At 44.6% G+C, this 19,026-nt stretch overlaps 1 protein-coding gene across 1 annotated transcript in view; it reads right to left on the reverse strand.

Annotated features, from left to right (window-relative positions):
* Positions 1-1,315: 1,315 nt before the first annotated feature.
* The window catches only part of SGPL1 (sphingosine-1-phosphate lyase 1), an 88,218-nt gene continuing 70,507 nt past the window's right edge, over positions 1,316-19,026 (reverse strand). The window contains exons 9-14 of the mRNA XM_082268345.1: positions 18,357-18,455; positions 17,986-18,132; positions 15,425-15,663; positions 13,296-13,442; positions 5,270-5,390; positions 1,316-2,252 (exon numbers count right to left, since the gene is read on the reverse strand). Of these exons, the coding sequence (XP_082124471.1) occupies positions 2,112-2,252; positions 5,270-5,390; positions 13,296-13,442; positions 15,425-15,663; positions 17,986-18,132; positions 18,357-18,455 (894 nt within the window). The 3' untranslated portion in view covers positions 1,316-2,111. The remainder of the gene's footprint in view (positions 2,253-5,269; positions 5,391-13,295; positions 13,443-15,424; positions 15,664-17,985; positions 18,133-18,356; positions 18,456-19,026) is intronic.

Genomic DNA, 19,026 nt, shown 5'->3' on the forward strand with positions numbered 1-19,026 from the left:
GCTTCACCTCCCTCCTATTCTAAGACACAGGCTGGAGGGGCGTGACACAGCCTGTGACTGTTTAGGTTAGGTTTCAAATCTATATTTGTATGACAATTTAAAACAATTTATTAATATTTATTTTTACTCTATAATCCAAAGGCTGTTTTTGAACATGTGATCAGCAGCAGAGGACTAGAAGCTCCTCCTGCTTATGTTTCCCTGCAGACAGGCTGGGAAAGATCTGGGTTATGTGACATCTGTATATTGATTAGGAAAAAGATACTTGGATGTTTATTTATTAAAATAATTACAGTGTCATCATCCACATACAGAAATGTAAGGGACAATGGAATTTAAACCGTGTGCATTCAGCATCACTTTAACACCAGCAATCCAGGGCTGATATTGACAACCATTTGTCAGCTATCAGCCAACCACCTTTTTTGTTTTTTTATAATGAACGAGCAGTCGTGCCAAACACACCAATTGTCATGGCATTGGCATTATCTGTCAGCTGATAGGCAGACATGCTGATATCCTGTGTATCCTGCTTGAATCGCCATTCATCAGAATCAGGGAGACTCAGCAGTAGTCAAAGTCGGCCCAGGACTATGGCTGTAAATATCTCCTCATGAGAAGGGTCTTGGGCAAATGTCAGACAAACATTCAGCATTGTATCGGACAATGGAAACGTTTTCAGCAGCATGTGTGAGTGTGAGCTCTGTGGCCCTTCCACATCAGGCACTACTCTAGCTAGTGCAGATAGGGGACCCATAACTTTAATTTCAGCTGATTCAGCAGAAATCAGACAAAATTTGAGCCGTGTATAACCAACTTAAAGAGTTGATATAGAATCGTTTTTAGCGTGTATTTGCCCCAGCACACTCAGTATACAGGGAATGACACTATAGCATTTGTTAATTTTAAGAGCCAACTTTCTTAAATTAGATCTAAACCTTAAGTTTCCGTAGGCGGATCCGTGCTGCTCAGCGGGGATCGCGGATCGACAGCTCCGTCTCCGCTTGCAGCCCCCGCTGCCCTCTATGGGGGATCGGATGAGAGCGGACCGCCTGTCCGCTCTCATCCGATCCGATCACTGAACGGATGGAAAAATAGGGTTTCCATCCGTCCAGATTTCACGGACAGGATCGGATGCATGGATTTTTAGCTGCATGGAGGATCCGATCAGATCCACCTGAAAAACTGACAGGCGGATCTGATCGGATCGCCCGTGTGAAAGAGCCCTAACTCAATGATATTTATATTACTAGATCACGCTTTATAATAAAAAATTGTGTTTTATTTTTTAGAAACGACTGTTTTCTTCTTGTTTTTTTTTTGCACCATTTTTGCATCTCATAGCTGCTGATCTTCTCCAGTCTTTTCCAGACATTTCCTGTTCACATGCATCAGCCCTAGCTTTGGCTACACAATGGCAGGCCATGCTTGGGCAAGGAGTGTCAGCACAGTCACATATAGTCCCTGCGGGAAGCACATGTGATGGGGAAAAAATGCTGAAGAGCATTTGGGAGACAGAAGGAGAGGATTGTTACCCTATAACAGGAAACTTAATGGCAGGATTACCAGGTATTATTCTAATGGAAGCTGAAGATGTAAAAAGATTAAAAACAACTTTTTTAAATTACACTAAAGCTTATATAATATTTGAATGAATGGGATTGAATCTACTTTGCCTGTCATCAGCCTAATGTTAATTCAGCAAGACTACATGTAAACAAAACTCAAAGCCTATAACACATATGACAAGGTGGTTTGTCCACAAGAACAATGGCAAACGGAAGCATCAGATCTATTCACGGTAACAGAGCAAAGATGCACTCAGACAAGAAAAAAAACAAAAACAAAAAAAATGTGCAATGATGAATTTCTACAGTTATTACATAGCACTTATTCACTAAATAAATTACGCATGTTTACCCTGAATTAGGAAAAAATAAGGAACAACAAGTACCTTGCAAACTGGGCATACAAAAATCATCATCAAAAAATACCTGTTCCTTAAAAGGCTACAAAAGTAAATGTAATAAAAAGCAGTCTATGTGCCATTCTGCTGGGTTGGCTCCGTGGAACCGTTTTGGAGAGTACCGCCCATCGAAAGGTAGTTTTGGTTATTGGTGACCAGGTGAACCGTTTATCTGTTTGGCACTGGAAGGCATTTCAGTGAGATACAGGCAATCCAGGAAGGCTTTGGAAATCTCAGTCACCATAGACCTGTCAGGTATTGTTTGTGCCATCCCGTATATGGCACCCTGTAAACAAAACATAAGCAAATATTACAGTAAACTCAGGTAAATATTCCTAGGCACAATTTCACATTGTAAAGCGCTGCGCAAACTGTTGGCGCTATATAAATCCTGTATAATAATAATTTACAACTACACGCCTTAACCCTACAATGGCTTACGTTGGAAAATGAAAAACAAGCTCTCAAATATGTTATAATGTAATCGCCGTGAGATCGTTGCTAAAGAACGTGTGTTCAGTTACCGTATTTATCAGTGTATAGCACACACTTTTTTCCCCTGAAAACAGAGTGCTAATAATGTGTGTGTAACACGCAAATATTTTCTATTAGGCTGCCTCGGAGGGGGAAGGGGCTGCTGCCGGATTACACAGAGCGGGGATCTCCCGGTTATTCGGCTGGCCACTGTTATATGAAGTCCCGCTACCTAAGCTGGTCCTTTGATAGACAGCACACTGGTCCAATGCCGGGACATGTGACGTCTATCATAGGAGCCGGTCTAGGCGGCGGGACTTCATATAACAGTGGCAGCCGAATAAGCGGGAGACCCCCCGTTCTGTATAATCCAGCGGCTCTAATCTTCTGAGGCTGCAGATAAGCACTGATCAAGCTGCAACGATGGGCAATTGTGAGGCTGAAGATGGGCACTGATCGGGCTGCAATGATGGGCAATAGTAAGGATGAAGATGGGCAATAGTGAGGCTTCAGGTGGGCACCAATCAGGCTGCATTGATGGGAAATGGTGAGGCTGCAGATGGGCACTGATCAGGCTGCATTGAAGGGCAAAGGGGAGGCTGCATTGATGGGCACTGGTGAGGCTGCATTGATGGGCACTGACCCTTATTTTGCTTAAAAGTTCTATTTAAAATTCATTTTGTTTCCCTGAAATTTTCCTCTAAAAACTAACGTGCGTGTTATACGCCGATAAATAGGGTATGTGGGATTATTCATTCGAATGGTACTTAAAGTGCAGCTGTCATTTTGTAAGAGACAACACAATGCCAAGAAAAGGTAAGGAAGGCACAGACTTGGACAGAGCCCCTTTTAACCCTGCCTGTCCATATTAAAGGATCATTTCATCTTTTTTGGAAAGAAGAGGACTCTGGGCAGAGCCGCGCACGACCGCATTCTTTTCAAATTATGACAGCTGGTGCGGGGAGAAGATTCCTGACCCACTGTCACAATTAGAAGGGGGATTAGGGAGAGGATGCAGGAGCAAGATTGGGTTACATGCATTGGGTATGATGACAAAGCCCACCAATGGAGCACAGGGGAGCACCATCCGCTGAGACAGCGGAGGATTGAGTGAGTAAAACTGGGATCCTAGGGTTTTTTTTTTTTTTTTTTTAAACAACCCCCCCCCCTTTTTTTCTTTATTGAAAAAAAAAAAAAAAAAAAAATTGGTCCTGCCCCCCCCCCCCTCCCCCCCTGCATATTACTCGCCTAAGCGAATGATGTGCACTGTGCTCCCTGGGCTCCTGGAATATTTCATACACAAAAAGAGGAGGGGGCAGGCCTAGCAACACGCCATCATGAGCTCAGAAAAAAGAAGAGAAGAGGATCTTAACAGGGAAATGTTGGATCTGAACTGTGCAGAACGCACAACCTGGTAAGCAGGAGCTTTAAAAAAGAAAAAAAAAAAAAAAGGGAAGTAGGGGAGGGGGGGGGGGGGGTTGAGGATGGAGATTCGCTTAAGGAGAATTTTAATACTACCCGGAGTTTGGCTTTAAATCCTGCCTACTTTAGAAAACGCGAAGCTAAAATGTGTTACTAATGCTCAAGTCCCACTGTATTTCGGGAAATAAAAAGGACCTACGAGAGGAAAAATTGAGGGTAAGACATTATACAAGACAAACCTAGTAAAGTTTCTTATGCTCTTCAACTTTCTCTGCTGTCACGCAGCAATTCCCCAAGATAGCAACTGAAGATAGCACTCTGAAAACTATCATCATAAGTTCGGTGTTATTAACGGGACGAGTCAAAACTTAAATGGCCAATCAAAAAGTGACATGCCCATGTTTTTGGTGGCTCTTGCTATACTAGACCCACATTAACTACTTTTGGGGTAGCCTCTGTATGTCTGACTTTCAGGCTGTCTCTTCACTGCCATTACAGACTCAATTCATTGCGTCACTATTCTGCTGGCTTCTCCTCAGTGACGCACGCACACATGAATGAATGGAGAATCCTTCCGCAACAATGTGACACAATCTCAGTGCCCTGGGTAGAAAGCCAGAACAGGAATCCCAATGGGAGACCTTGCAGCCAATATCTTTGAGGAGCACAGTATTTTAAAGGATAAGTTCACCTTTGGGAACATGTTACATTTTCCACCCGATTTTAGGGTGGAACATGTAACAAGATCCCAGTGCTGCAGCTACGATCCCCCACCTCCCTGTGGCAGCAGTACAGGGAGAAGTATCATGTACTAGCTGGCATGGCTTGCAAAAAACAGAGCGACTCCACCCACACGCCGCGTCATTCAGACACACAACTCTGTGTGTAGAAATGAACTACAAGCCCCTTCATCCTTAGCAGCTGTCAGATTGTAGTTCCCAATGAACTACCACGGCGCTGTGGTAGTTGAGTCTTTCTGTCAGGGAGTGTGCAGGAGACCCGCATGGCATCAGTGATCTGCTGACCGCTGGTGCAAGGTTTTTCAGGCTCCTGCAACGTAAAAATAATAAATGCACATTTTTTTACCTGCAAAAAAAATTTGCATTTTTTTTGTTTGTTTTAAAGTGAACTTTTCATTTAACCCACCTATAACTCCACACAAAATGTACATTTTTCAGTTCCGTATAGAGTAATTTACAAAACCATAATTGCAAATGCAATGTCCACATTTCTTCCCTCTGCCTATCCACTGAAAGAAAGCTTCACTTGTGTAATGTCAAATAATAAAACAGCTATTGAATAGAGTTGATCTTCAATGACAAGCAGGAAAACACTTTATATTTATATATTATCTCTAATGCAATACTTGGAATATAGGTTTAAAATAGGTAATAAAATATTAGTTACCACTCCAGTGGTTTTGGCTCCGGGGTCTTTCATGATGACGGCGACAGACTCCTGAATGTCCTTTACAAAAAGCTCTGCAACTCCAGGCTTTGTATGCAGCAGGGTGAGACATATATGAATGCTGTCACAAAAAAGCAAATGAAGACTTTATTACAGCAGGCTCAACCACCGGAAACACTGGTTTCTGGGACTTCCCTAACTGTGGTACCTGTATAACCGGTCAGTTTACACAGGCTAGATTGAAGAACTTGAGGATTCTCTATAGGTAACTGCCCTTCACTGCTTGGACTCCGTTCACATACTGGCGTATTGGATCGCAGGCAGAATCGCGGTGATTCTGCCCATGAGCCTGAATCATTGCAAATCACTGGGGGGCCCGTGGGATTCCCGTGACTTACAAAGGAACCCCAAACACGGCACAAATTTGCCGCGATTGTCGCCCGACAAATCGCAGTAAAAACGTGCAAACAATATCTCGAAATGCCTGTCGTCCAAAATAAGTTATTGTACTTTTTTTGGGCAACAGGCGTACCCGCGATTCTGTTTTCGCGATTTGTCGGGCGACAATCACGCCACGTTTGGGGTGCCATTGCAGGTTACGGGAATAGTGCGGGCATCCTGTGATTTGCAATAATTCAGGATCACGGGCAGAGATCCGATACTCCGGTGTATGAACGTAGCCTTCTAGTAGTAAAAGGTTTTTTATTTGAGAAGAACTAGTCTGAATATGGGCTTTTCTATGGGTTTGAAATACTTTAACCCAATAGAAGTGTTGTTTCTAAAGCGTGAAGAGCTGGTAATTTAAAAAAGTTTTTTTTTTTTTTTTTTCACTGAAACAGACAACCACAAACAAATAACCCAAATAAGTATATATTATTTAGTCTTTGTGAAGGTTATAGAGCCTACAAGCTATGCTGTCATTCACTGAAAATTGATCACACCTGATGTACTGACGGCCTCTCTCATTTCTCGGATGTTCATTGACGGACACAGCTCCTGATCATCTTAACCACTGGGTTATACTGCCCTCTACAGGAGTTGAACACTAGGCAAAACAAGTTTGGCTAGGCCGATTGGCAGTCCCAGGGGGTATACTCCATTTTGTTACAAGCAGTGTCAGAAGAATTACAACTCCACAGAGGGGTGGGTGCTGTGTCCGTCAATGAACATCAAAGAAATGGATTTTACGGTAAGTCAAAAATCCCATTTTCTCTTTTGTTCATTGAAGAACACAGCTCCTGACCTTCTTAACCATTGGGACGTCCCAAAGTAGTGTTAAACATGAGGGGTGGGAACAGCGAAAAAAGAAATTGCCAAGGCTAACTATAGCCAGCCAGGTAAACAGGAGCTCAACCAAAACAACTGGGAGCTCACCTAAAAAAAACAAAAAAAAAAAACAAAAACACAATACACCCTGAAAGAGGACCAGGTACTCTAAACCAGTGGTCCTCAACCCTGGCCTACAGGGCCCACTAACAGGCCATGTTTGCAAGATAACTGAAATACATCCCAGGTGATATAATTTGCTGCTCCGTGATTGCAGTATTCTAGTCTGCATCTCCCCAAGGTAATAATTAAAACCTGGCCTGTTAGTGGGCCCTGTAGGCCAGGGTTGAGGACCACTGCTCTAAACAGCAGCCTGCAAAACCTGGTGGCCAAAAGAAGGATCCGCAGATGCCAACACATCCACTTTTTAGAAGTTTGTGAAAGTGTGCACCAACGACCAGGTGGCCGCCTTGCAAACCTGCGTCACTGACCCCTGATGACGGAAGGCCCAGGAGGCACTGAGCGCCTGAGTAGAGTGCGCCTTTACAGGGAAAGGAGGAACTTGACCCCTGATGAAATAGGCCTGGATCATGGTCGGTCTGATTCATCTGGAAATGGCCGCAGAGAAAGCGGACAACCCTTTCCGAGGCCAATCCGTGAGCACAAATAGTGAGTCTGACTTCCTAAAAGATTCAGTAGCTGCCAGGTACACCCTAATTGCTCAGACCACATCCAAGGCATGCAAAGTAATTTCCTTCAGATATTTTGGCCTGGGACACAGGGAAGGCAACACAATGTCTTCATTCAAATGAAAATCAGAGATAAACTTTGGAAGAAATGACGGACAGGGACGAAGAACCACTTTATCTCTGTGAACCACCAAGTAAGGTGAACGACTGGAGAACCCTGCCAATTCCGACACCCTGCGCGCAGAGGTGATAGCCGCCAAGAAGGCCACCTTCTGGGAAAGTGTAAGCAGGGGAATTTCCAGAATATTCTCAAAAGGAGGCTTCTGGAGGACAGAGCACCAAATTGAGGTTCTCAAGGTTGCAACAGAGACCGCACTGGAAGTGGCCAAGTGGCTAACTCCCTGAAGAAAAGTACTCACCAGGGAGTATGTGGCAAAGGGCCGTTGAAAGAAGACCACTAAGGCCGACACCTGACCCTTGATAGTACTCAAGGCCAGTTTCTGCTCAACCCCCGTTGAAGGAAGGTCAAGATGCGAGCCACCGAGAAAGAGCGAGGATGAACCCCAAGAGACTCACACCACACAATGTATAACTTCCACGTATGATGGTAGTTCTTCCTAGAAGTCGATTTCCTTGTTTTTAACAGCATCGGAATCACCGACGCAGACAAACCTATATCCATCAGCACCTAGCATTCAACAGCCAAGCCATCAAAGCGACTGTAAAGCAGGATGGTAGATTGGTCCTTGGGACAGCAGATTCTCCCTGAGAGAAAGCTTCCAAAAGGTAGTCGACCAGCCGCACCAGATCGGCGTACCAAGACAGACGAGGCCAGTCCGGAGCCACTAAGATGACTGAATCCCTTCTGGCCCGATCTTGCTTAGAAGTCTTGGCAGAAGCTTGAGAGGAGGGAAGGCGTAAAACAGACGATCCTGACCCCATGGGGCCACCAGCACGTCTGCAGCGTTCGCTAGAGGATCCCGTGACCAAGCCACAAACCTCTGCACCTTTCTGTTGAGCCGAGATGCCAACAGATCCTCCTCGGGGATGCCCCACTGGAGACACCTCTAGATGAAGGGAACACTCCCCTTGGTCCAACGCCTGCCGACTGAGGTAATCCGCCTTCCAGTTTTCCGCCCCGGGAATGTGTACGGCGGACAGGGCTGGAACGAATCGTTCTGCCCACCTTAGAATGCCAGCTACCTCTAGAGCCCCCAGGATACTTCTTGTGCACCCCCGGTCATTGACATAAGTCACGGCCATGGCATTGTCTGATTACATGTGCACTGGACTTCCCTGAAGACGATTCGTCCAATAGTCCAGGCACAGTCTGATTGCTCGTTCCAAGACATTGATTGGTAGTCTGGACTCTTTCAGTGTCCAGAGTCCCTGAGCAGAATTTTTGCAGAGGACGCCTCCCCCAGCCATATAGGCTGTCCAATACAAGGGGAGAAGGATTTGCCCAGCCGAAGCACTGGAGAACAAAGCCATCATATCAGGGAATCCTTCGTTCCCCGGCTCAGCCGGATCGGACTGTCCAGAGACTGCGGATTCTTGTCCTATTTGGCCCAGAACCTCCCTTTGCAGGGACCTCATGTGGAACTGTGCAAACTGAACTGCCACAAAAGGTAGACACCATCAGGCCCAGAACCCGCATGCAAGTCCACAGGGATGACCATCAGCTGGGACAGCAGGAGACGAATTGCAGCCTGCAATTTCTGGAGTTTGTCCAGAAAAGGGAGCACTCTGCCTAAGGCCGAGTCCAGAGTCAGACCCATATAGTCCAGCGACTTATGGGTTTTCCACCAGAGCAGTAGGAGACTCCCCTCGCAGAAGGTCTTCCAAGTAGCCCAGTACCGCAATCCCCCGTTGGCGTAACAATACATGCACCGGGGCTAACACTTTTGTGAAGACCCGAGGAACAAAAGCGAGACAAAAGAGTAGTGCCACAAGCGGAGGAAGCGCTGGTGACCAGCACATATTGAAATGTGACAGTAAGCATCATGGATGTAAATAGAGGCAAGAAAATCCCCCCTGATGCAGGGATGCAACCACTGTGTAAATTGACTAGATTCTAAACTTCTGCACCTGCACAAAGCAGTTCAGGGCCTTGAGATCCAGGATTGGACACACCTTGCCTTCCTTCCTGGGAACTGTAAACAGGATTGCGTAAAAACCCTGAAAACGTTCCTAAAGTCAGAACCGGGACAATCACTCCTTGAAGTAACAGGTCTTCTATCGCCCCAAACAGCCCTGTAAGCGGTCCGGGGAGAGGAGCAAGTTGGAAGGAAAAAACCTTGCCGGGGGACAAGAGCGAAACTCGATCTTGTAGCCGGACTGAAAGACTTTGTGGACACACTTGTCTTGTACCACGGAAGTCCACAGGTCCGGAAACCAGCGAAGACGCCCCCCCCACTCCCAATACGGGTGATTGCTTACCTTCATGCTGAAGGAGCCTTGTCCGCAAATCTGGAGAAGCCTGCTCTCGGCTTGCCAGACCTGGTTTGTTTGGATCCTCCAGAGGAGGCCCTGAAAGCCTTCAAACTCTTGTCAGTCGACCCTGAGGGACGAAAAAACTTCTTATGACCCGAAAAGGAGGTCCCACGTCTACGACGAAGGTTCTTAAAGGTGCGGAAGAAAGTTACTCTTTGCTCCTGTGAGACCTTTAATGATGTCTTCCAGGGTAGCTCCAAACTGGTGATCTCCTTGATCAGTCAAGGCCTTTTAGAAGTCTGGTCCGCAGACAAGCATTTGAGCCAAAAGACATGCCGAAGGACCACTGTCGAAACAGAGAGCCAAGATACTAGGGGAGCCACATCCAAAGAGGTATCACAGATAAACTGCAGACCCTGGACCTGCTGGTACACCAGCTCAGCAAAGCAGTTGGGAGCGGTTCTCCCTCCAGGTCACAAAGTAAAAGCTTAGCCAACTCGGTCAGAGTTTGCGACACCAGGGCAATAGTGAATACCGGCCTCAGTGCCGAACCAGCCAGCGGGCCACAGCCTCTGCCTTCTTGCCAGTCGGATCCTTAAAGGCTGGGGACTCTTCAACCGGAATCATGGTTGCCTTGTTTAATCTGGAAAACAGAGGGTCCACCACCTGTGTAACAGACCACTTTTTAATAAGGGTATCCTCATAGGGGTATCGCATAGTAAATCGCTTAGGGACCCCAAGGGGATGCTTTGGTCCTCCCCACTCTTTAGAGACAAATCTGTCAAAATAGGCGCATTTCCATCTCTAATGTCTCACACACAGTTACAATCAGTGCTTCCACCAGTGCCTTTTCTTGTGCAGTTGCAAATGTAGATGTAATGTATCTTGAGGATTCAAAGCGTGTGGTCATAGACCCAGCAGGGTGATCCACGTCCGCGGCGGCCGAATAAAGAAGGCGGGGGGTGCTTTTTGCTAGCCCGTCGCCCAAAAGCCACCTCCACCCGGAACACAAAAGGACTCCAGGACTGCCGTCAGTGTATCAATGGATGTTTGGGACCTGGTGGGCCCCGGAGACTCAGAGAGGTGTTTAGGTGGGGGGTGTGCTCCAAAGCCTCCATGAGTCACCAGGGGTATCCCACAAAAAAACACTACAAAAGGGGCAACCTCACCACGCTGGCAGCACCCCAGGCAAAAAGCACCAAGCGATCCTCAGCAGAGGGAGAGGAACACACCAGACTCACCACCAAGCAGAAACCGGCACCTGCAGCCACCAGGATAAACTGCACTCCACATGCAGCGATCAGGAAGTGAAAAGATCCAGGAGTCAGCACCAGGGGATGAGGAGGGGCTACCACCGCCAAAATCGCCATCGCAATTTTCAATGGCAAACCACCGCAAAATGGCTGCTGGACTAAAAAAAACATGACCACCGTGCATTGAGCACACAAGGCTACAGCAATATGGCGGCCCCATGCAGTGCCACTAGGCTCCCAGGGACCCAGGAGGGATCCCTAGGGCCTCAAGGACAGGCCCAAGGTAGGACAGGGGGGCCCTGGCAGGAAGCCCCACCAGGAAACCCCCCCCCCTGCACAACCGATCGTCCTATACAGGCGGCGATCCCCCCCCCCACTGCCCCCATTGCCAGCATAGCGCCCTGTCCCCACCCCAGGAGGTGGACCATACGACCCAAACAGCCCCAGCATAAGTGTAGGGGGGTAGGATGGGAGGGACAGATGAAGGGGGGTGCCTGACAGAAAGGAGGGGAACCCAGGGGTCCACGTCCACCCCAAAACCCTCCAGGGGGGACAGCTACTGACCATACTAGGAACCAGACAGGCACCACTCCAGACAGAACCCATCGCCATTGAAATGGGGGGGGGGGTTGTCGGCCAGGAGGAACACTGCGACTTGGACCGAAACGCGGTCGTATGCAACCTCGCGAGGCGTTTAACTCACAGGCCAGCCCCCGTTCGGTGGGGCTATGTTGCAGCCGACCTAACGCACAGTTGAAGTCTGTGCACGCTGGTCAGACTGGGGTGACCACTGGATCTAGATTATCCAGCCTGTCGCCCAGTCCGGCAGTTGATTGCAGATCTCACAGGAAAAAACAGGAAAACATTTTTTATTTAAAAAGAAAAAAAATTCCAGGACCAGAGATCACAGCAAGGAACTAGGTCCTTACTCCTGACTAGGCAGAAAAAAAAGCTGAGAACCTATAGCAGAAAGAGGGCATATACCCCCCTGGGACCACCCATAGGCGTAGCCAGACTTTTTCTGCCTAGTGTCCTACTCCTGTAGGTGGCAGTATAACCCAATGGTTAAGAAGATCAGGAGCTGTGTCCGTCAATGAACGAAAAAGAAATTAAAGTTTTTTTTGTTTTTTTTCCAAAAAATTGTCAGATTAACACGTATTTCTCGCACATGGCATATGCATACTTGCAACTACATCCCAAAATCCATTCTGTTGATTGCCACTGACACCAGGACATTTTTTTACTTTTTCTGGCCACAATCAGGCCCCCCTAAAATTTGAAGGACAGTAAACTGGCCCTTTGTTTAGAAAGTTTGGAGACTCATGCTCTAGAAGATAATAAGGCAATTTGAAAGAATCAGGTTCCTACCATTCCTGATGGTCATTTATTATTATTAGCCCTGGCTCACACCGATGCGGCTTTGCAATTTCAAATCCACAGATCAGTGCGATTTGCACCTACGCTTTCATTGAAGCTTGAGGCTTCATTTAACAGAAGTCTATGCAAGTCGCAATGAAATCCCAAAAAAGTAGTGCAGGAATCTTTTCAAAGTCGCTGCAACTTGAATTATAACGATTTGAAAGGTTCAATTGCTGGCAAAGGGGTGCGACTTGTCATGTGATTTTGAACTGTCAAATTGCATGATATATTACACCGGTGTGAACCAGGGATTAGACAGACAAAGTTTGCATGAGGAAAACTGGAAGTCAGTAGGAACTATGTCAAGGCCTACACCCACCACATTACTGCATCAACTGACACATGAAGCTCAGGAAGGAAAGCTTCCACGGGCTCATAATTGCAGATTTTTTATTATAGACCTACCCTCTTTCACATTTATGACTGTTAAGATTGGTACACGCTATTAGAATTTTATTCAAGATTTTTCAATTTTCTAACCATTAGTGGGGTCACCTGACTTTTTCCAGCCATAGTCACAAGAAAATTTGAAGGAGCAGTATGGAAAAATTTTCTCAAAATGAACTTCTAACATTGTATGTGATTTTGTGCAGAAATCCATTTGTTCCAAAATCGAAGGTTAAAAGCAAACTAAATTTTGAACTACCTTGGAACTTTGTCAAGCCGCTGAAAATATTGATAATATATGGACACATTTTTCTTCGAAAATCTACTAGTGTATACCCATCTTAAAAGGCCTGGACACCTTATCTGCAGAAGGGTTTTTTATTTTAGAAACTTTTTTTTTTTTCCAAATTACACTGAAGATAGGACAGAAATCCGATACGTTGCTTCTTTAATTGATGGTAATATTTCTCAACGGTTCCAATAGTGGAATTCCGGACTCTGCATAAGAGCAGGTAGCCAAATGTTGTAGTTATGATAGAAGTATATGTGTTGAAAACCAGATTTTAAAAATGTACTTACCTAGATGGAAACTGAAGAGTATTCAAGTTCCAGCCCTTAGCTGTCAAAGAGTTAGACAAGCGGTAAATGTCAAATTGATCTGACCCCAGTGCAATGACAGACACCTCTGGATTTCCAAAAACAAAGATTTCCTTGACCTTTTGCAACCTTCAAAGATATAAGCAAACCATATGACAATTTGAAGTTAAATACTAACCCTATCAGTGAAGATAACCAGGCAAAAAACACTTATGATCCACTACTAAGGCTGGCCATACATGGTGCAAATTTCTTTAGTGCAACCACGGGTTGCAGGAAAGAAATTCGTACGATTTCCCCATCAGCACAGACAGTGCTGACAGGGGAATCCCTCCAGCCGAGCAATTGTCTTCTCCTGGTGGGGGAAGCTGTCCTTGCCGTGAGAAGACAGTGATTTATCATTAGCAGCTGCTATAGCTGCTAGCAATAATCGCAAGAGAATCCTGCAGACTGTTTTTACCCAAGGTGATTGATCAATCAACTTGTTATATTTAGCCTGCCCATTACACGGGTCGAACCCGTGGCGTAACCGGACAAGATTCAAACCGTGTATGGTCGAGCTAACAGGTCAGTCAGCTAAAGTAAATAAGCCAATAAAACATGTACATGCATGCAAGATCATTTGTAAATCAATCACACACACAGCTATTTTACAAAAAGCAGATCTAAGCAGCATTGTGTGCTATAATTTTAAAGGACAAAAAAAAACCATCAAATCATAAATCCTTTTACTTACTTTTTACTTAAAGGAGAAGTATGGCCAAAGCTCTTTTGGCCATACTTCTCCTGGGGATCATGGGAGTGCACTTATTTCTGCACTTCAGAGACCTAGATTCAGCTGACAGTGGACTAAAGCCTGCTGTTGGCTGACATTGCATAGCCAGTGCAGGCTCTGCAGGGATACTGACAATGTTAGGATCTGCCCAGATGCCTGACTAGAAGCTGGCTCAGACTCTCAGTGAGTCACTGAGAGCCTGAACCAGCCACTCCCACCTTCTCTCCTGCCCTGTGCTCCAGTGGAGGGGCAGAGCACAGTGCGGTGATTGACAGTCACCACTCTGTGCTCAGAGCAGACTAGAGAACTTAGCAATCAGTGGTCCTTGAACGCTCAGTTCTTGGTGTAGAGTCAGTGGGGGACAGCTGCAGCATTGATCCCATCTAAGTGAAAATGATTGTTTATTTTCATTTGCGCGCTTCTCTTTTAAAAAAAAAAAAATTACATATAATGCATGTTTATAAAGGAGAGTGGTGTGCCTTAAAAAAACTGCATTATTCTTTGCTTGCTTTAGTACTCCAAAGCCTAGAATGGTGGGAGCAATAAAGCCTAGTCATGGATCTGTCAAAGTCAAGTGAATGACTTATCATATCACAGAGCATTCTCTGCACAATTACACAGAAAACAATCCGACAGACCCCACAGGCTTCACATAGCAGACTGCATGTAATGAATGACACAGAGAATGCAGGCGCAGTGTGGAGTTAACACTGCTGTCCAGCAGATGGCGCTATTCACTTTCCCATTGTAAATAACACCCTTGCGTATTTCAGTTTGCAGAGATCACAGTACTCTTTGTCATTGTCTTTTCCAAAGGGGAGTTACTAGAGCCCCTGCCAGTTTTTTTTCTCTTTGGCAATATTCATCCATTCTAATTGTTCTGATTACCATTTTCAGAAACGGAGGGGAATTTCCATATGCCACAGTTGTCACCAGAACAAGGGAGGGGAATTCTACAAATGGTGAAATCTGTTCTAGTTCTTGTTAAAGTCTCTGAGACAGGAAAAGTACAGGCAGAGTAGAATTCTCAAATATATCTGAGACAAGAAAGGATTTTGCTATACACACACAATACACCAATACAGTATCATTTTCTGATGCGTGTTGTGGTTTATCATAAGAAGCCTAAATGCATTCCAAAATGTTGTGACATTTTAGCCACCTATCTCTACTGTAAAGAACACACACTGAAAACTGCTTCATACAAAACGGAATACAGATAATAAGGCATATATGCATGCAAAACCTGTAACACACATTTTAGAACATGTAAAAGATACATGCAGAAGTAAAATGAGACCAAGCAATACTTCATAGATTTCTAGATTAAACCTACTCCTTTATGATGAACCGTGCAGCGGTAATGATCTTTTTAGTGGCTTCAATATATCCATCTTCTCCAATGTGCATCATTGTGGCCCAGCAAGCAGCTACTATACCACCAGGCCGGGAGCCAGCAATAGAGGGAGAGGCATAGAGGCCGCCTGGCCAGTCTGATGTTACAAAGTATTGGTACTGTCTGTAGTCCTTGTTGCTGTACAGTATTACAGAGGAGCCTTTCGGTGCATAGCCATACTGGAATTAAAAACAGAAAGTTTACTACTTACTTTTCTGACCAACAGCAAGTACATTTCTTCCTCCTTGCTATGGCTTTCACTTAATAGGGAAGTCATTACATTCCTTAGATACTAATCCACATATTTCAGTAAAACACCTCCATATACCTCTTTTTATATTTTTCATCAAGGTCACATAATTGCTTCAGTTTATTTTCCCATACCAGCCGTGTAGGATGGGGGCAGAGCCAAAAGGGATACTTTGTGGCTTCTGCTGACATCATGTATCCGAGGAGCTCTGTAGCACCGTGACTTCCTAGGAAGCATCCTAATGGCAACCACAGGACAAGTCCTTCTCACGAGCTAAGCAGAGAATGCAAATAAAGCGTTGGGTCTGCCCTAAAGGCATCGCTGCCTGTGACAAGGGCAGCTGGATGGATTAAAGTGGTTATAAATGCTAGACATTGTTTACCCCACAGCGGAGTTCGACCCAAAAGCTGGTCTGCAAACTCCGCCCCCCCCCACACCCCTTCGGTGCCACATTTGGTACCTTTCAGGGGGAGGAGGGAACGGGTGCCTGTTTTTGACAGGTACCCTTCCCCACTTCCGGGAGACGGCGCCGTCCCTTGAAAGTTCAACCCCCCTCCTCCTTCCCCCGCCGCCAGGCCAATTAGAAAGCGCAGCACGCTTCGCACATGCGCAGTAGGGAGCCAGCTGTGAAGCAAAAAGGCTTTACTGCTGGTTTCCCTTACAACGAATGGCAGCAGCAGCACACAGCAACTGATCTGAAAATCGACTGGGGTGCCAACATCGCGTGCTCCCTGGATAGGCAAGCGTCTGTATATTAAAAGTCAGCAGCCACAGTATTTGTAGCTGCTGACTTATAATTTTTTTTTCTCTTAGTTGTAACACCGCTTTAAAGTGGTTGTAAACCTCAGACATAGACTATGAACAAAGCACCTCTATAGTGTGTACTTGTCTCAATTAAGAGCACCAAGTGTCATCCCTGTCTGCTGCTTCCTTCCTCTGCTATCAGCATGAATCTACTTCTGACAAGTTTTCCTGACACCAATAGAAAAAAGGTGACAGTGGAGGGATTTCCAGCTGATTGACAGCCTTAGGTCTGATTCTGAGGGCGGGGGGCGTCCCTACCCTCCCATCAGCTCTCCTCACTGAGCTCTGCATAGTGTGACTTCCACTCCCCGTCAGCCCCCCCCCCCCCTTTTTTATTTTAAGTATCAGACGAGCTTGTAAGGTATTACAATCACTTTAAAGCATTCCCTGCATTAACCAGAAAATGAGAAGAAATCCCTCCAGTGAGAGATTTCTGGGTGTGTCACCAGGGTTTCCAGAACTTATCTCCCCATTGGAAGATTTCCACTCTTTTAGTGTTTTGATGTCAACCCATATTTGGTATTTTCTTTATTTACTTTTAATTTTGATTAGGTGAACAGGATAAATAGAGGGAGAATATTCCTAATGGGGGCACAGGCAGCAATAAAAACTGACAAGTGTTCTAACTTTTCTGCACTCTATCAAAAACTGAAAGAACTATCCAAAACTGAAAACTATCCAAAACTAAAAACTATCCAAAACTAAAAAACTATCCAAAACTAAAAAACTATCCAAAACTAAAAAACTATCCAAAACTAAAAAACTATCCAAAACTATCCAAAACTATCCAAAACTATCCAAAACTATCCAAAACTAAAAAAACTATCCAAAACTAAAAAAACTATCCAAAACTAAAAAAACTATGCAAAACTAAAAAACTATCCAAAACTAAAAAACTATCCAAAACTAAAAAACTATCCAAAACTAAAAAAACTATCCAAAACTAAAAAACTATCCAAAAGTAAAAACTATCCAAAACTAAAAACTATCCAAAACTATCCAAAACTAACAACTATCCAAAACTAAAAACTATCCAAAACTAGAAAAAGGTGTGTGCTGCATTAAGGCTAAGAACAGTTTCAGCAAGTACAGAAAAGACCTGTTAATCTTGCCAGAAATGCAGTGTCTTGTCATTACCTGTGGACTGAAGGGAAAGCACAAGCAAGCACCCACCCCAATCCCCCTAATGTAACGAAGTAGAACAAAGACAAATTTGCTAGATACACTGGAGAAGTAAAACGCAGCCACTCAGGGACAAAAATTTGTTATTTTCAAGATCACCAGGTGAAAATAAAATTGGTAAGCTGCAATATTTGTTACAGCAGATATATAAATATATGTTATTTTAGAGTGACCAGACCAGCCGGCATTGCACAATCTGCATATAACACAGCTAGGACTATATAAATAAATATGTATTAGCACAACACCCCATCCCGAGGTTTACCTTGTGGGTATCCGCCGAGATGCTGGTCACTCCTTTCACTCTAAAGTCGAATGGTGGAAGGGGGAATCCGGCTTTCTTCATAAACACAATCAGGAAACCACCCAAGCAGGCATCCACATGAAACGGGATATTGTATTTTAGAGCCAGCTATTAAGAAAAAAAAAAAAAGACATTTGTCCAATTAAGCAATGTGTTTTTTGTTTTTTCTTATGAAATAATTGCAATGTACTTATTACAAATTGCAGTAGTCACTATTCAGTAAGAGATGATGTAGCAAGTCTTGAATGCGCTGAAATTTATTACCAAACTCGAACCAGGAATTTCGGCAAATAGAATTTCTGGCTCAGTGCCCTATTACAAGCCTTGCTTACCTTTGCTACTTCTTCTATTGGGTCAATTACGCCATGTGGGAACTGTGGGGCTGAACATACCAACATAGCTGTGTTCTTTGAAATTGCTCTTCTCATGGCCTGGAAAAATAAAAGCAAATATAAGCACACTTGTTGCATTGCAAGATTTGAACAAGAAGTTTTCATGAAATTTCAGCTTCTTTCTCCGCCCCTCCCCACCCATCATTAAAACAGAACATTAGAAAGAAGTGCATTAACGGCTTACAAAAAAATAAAAAAAATTGTGGCACACATGCAATAGCTTAAGGAGGTAGTGCCATCTCCCCAATACATAGGACAAGAGATTTCAGTCATCTCTACAAGGCAGGCAAACGCCAGGAAAAGGAGCATGTTACCAAGACAGGGACATTTACAAATTATTATTATTTTCAGATAAATATGTCAGACAGAATGATCTTAGTTAGGTTTGCTAATGTTCTAAAACCTGTGTTTCTGTATTCACATTGTAATGATAGATTTACATAGCCGCAGCCATGTTTGGCTATTAAATATGCAGGTTGTCCTTCCAAATAGCTGTGACTGGTTCTCTTTATGTTCACAGAGAGATGGTGTTCCCAATGTGAACAAAATAAATTGACCTGTAGAAAAAAATTGAACCAACATACATACCTCTAATTATTGCATAATGTAG

The sequence above is a fragment of the Pelophylax lessonae genome (assembly GCF_965119305.1).
Source record: "Pelophylax lessonae genome assembly, chromosome: 9".
NCBI lineage: Eukaryota > Metazoa > Chordata > Amphibia > Anura > Ranidae > Pelophylax > Pelophylax lessonae.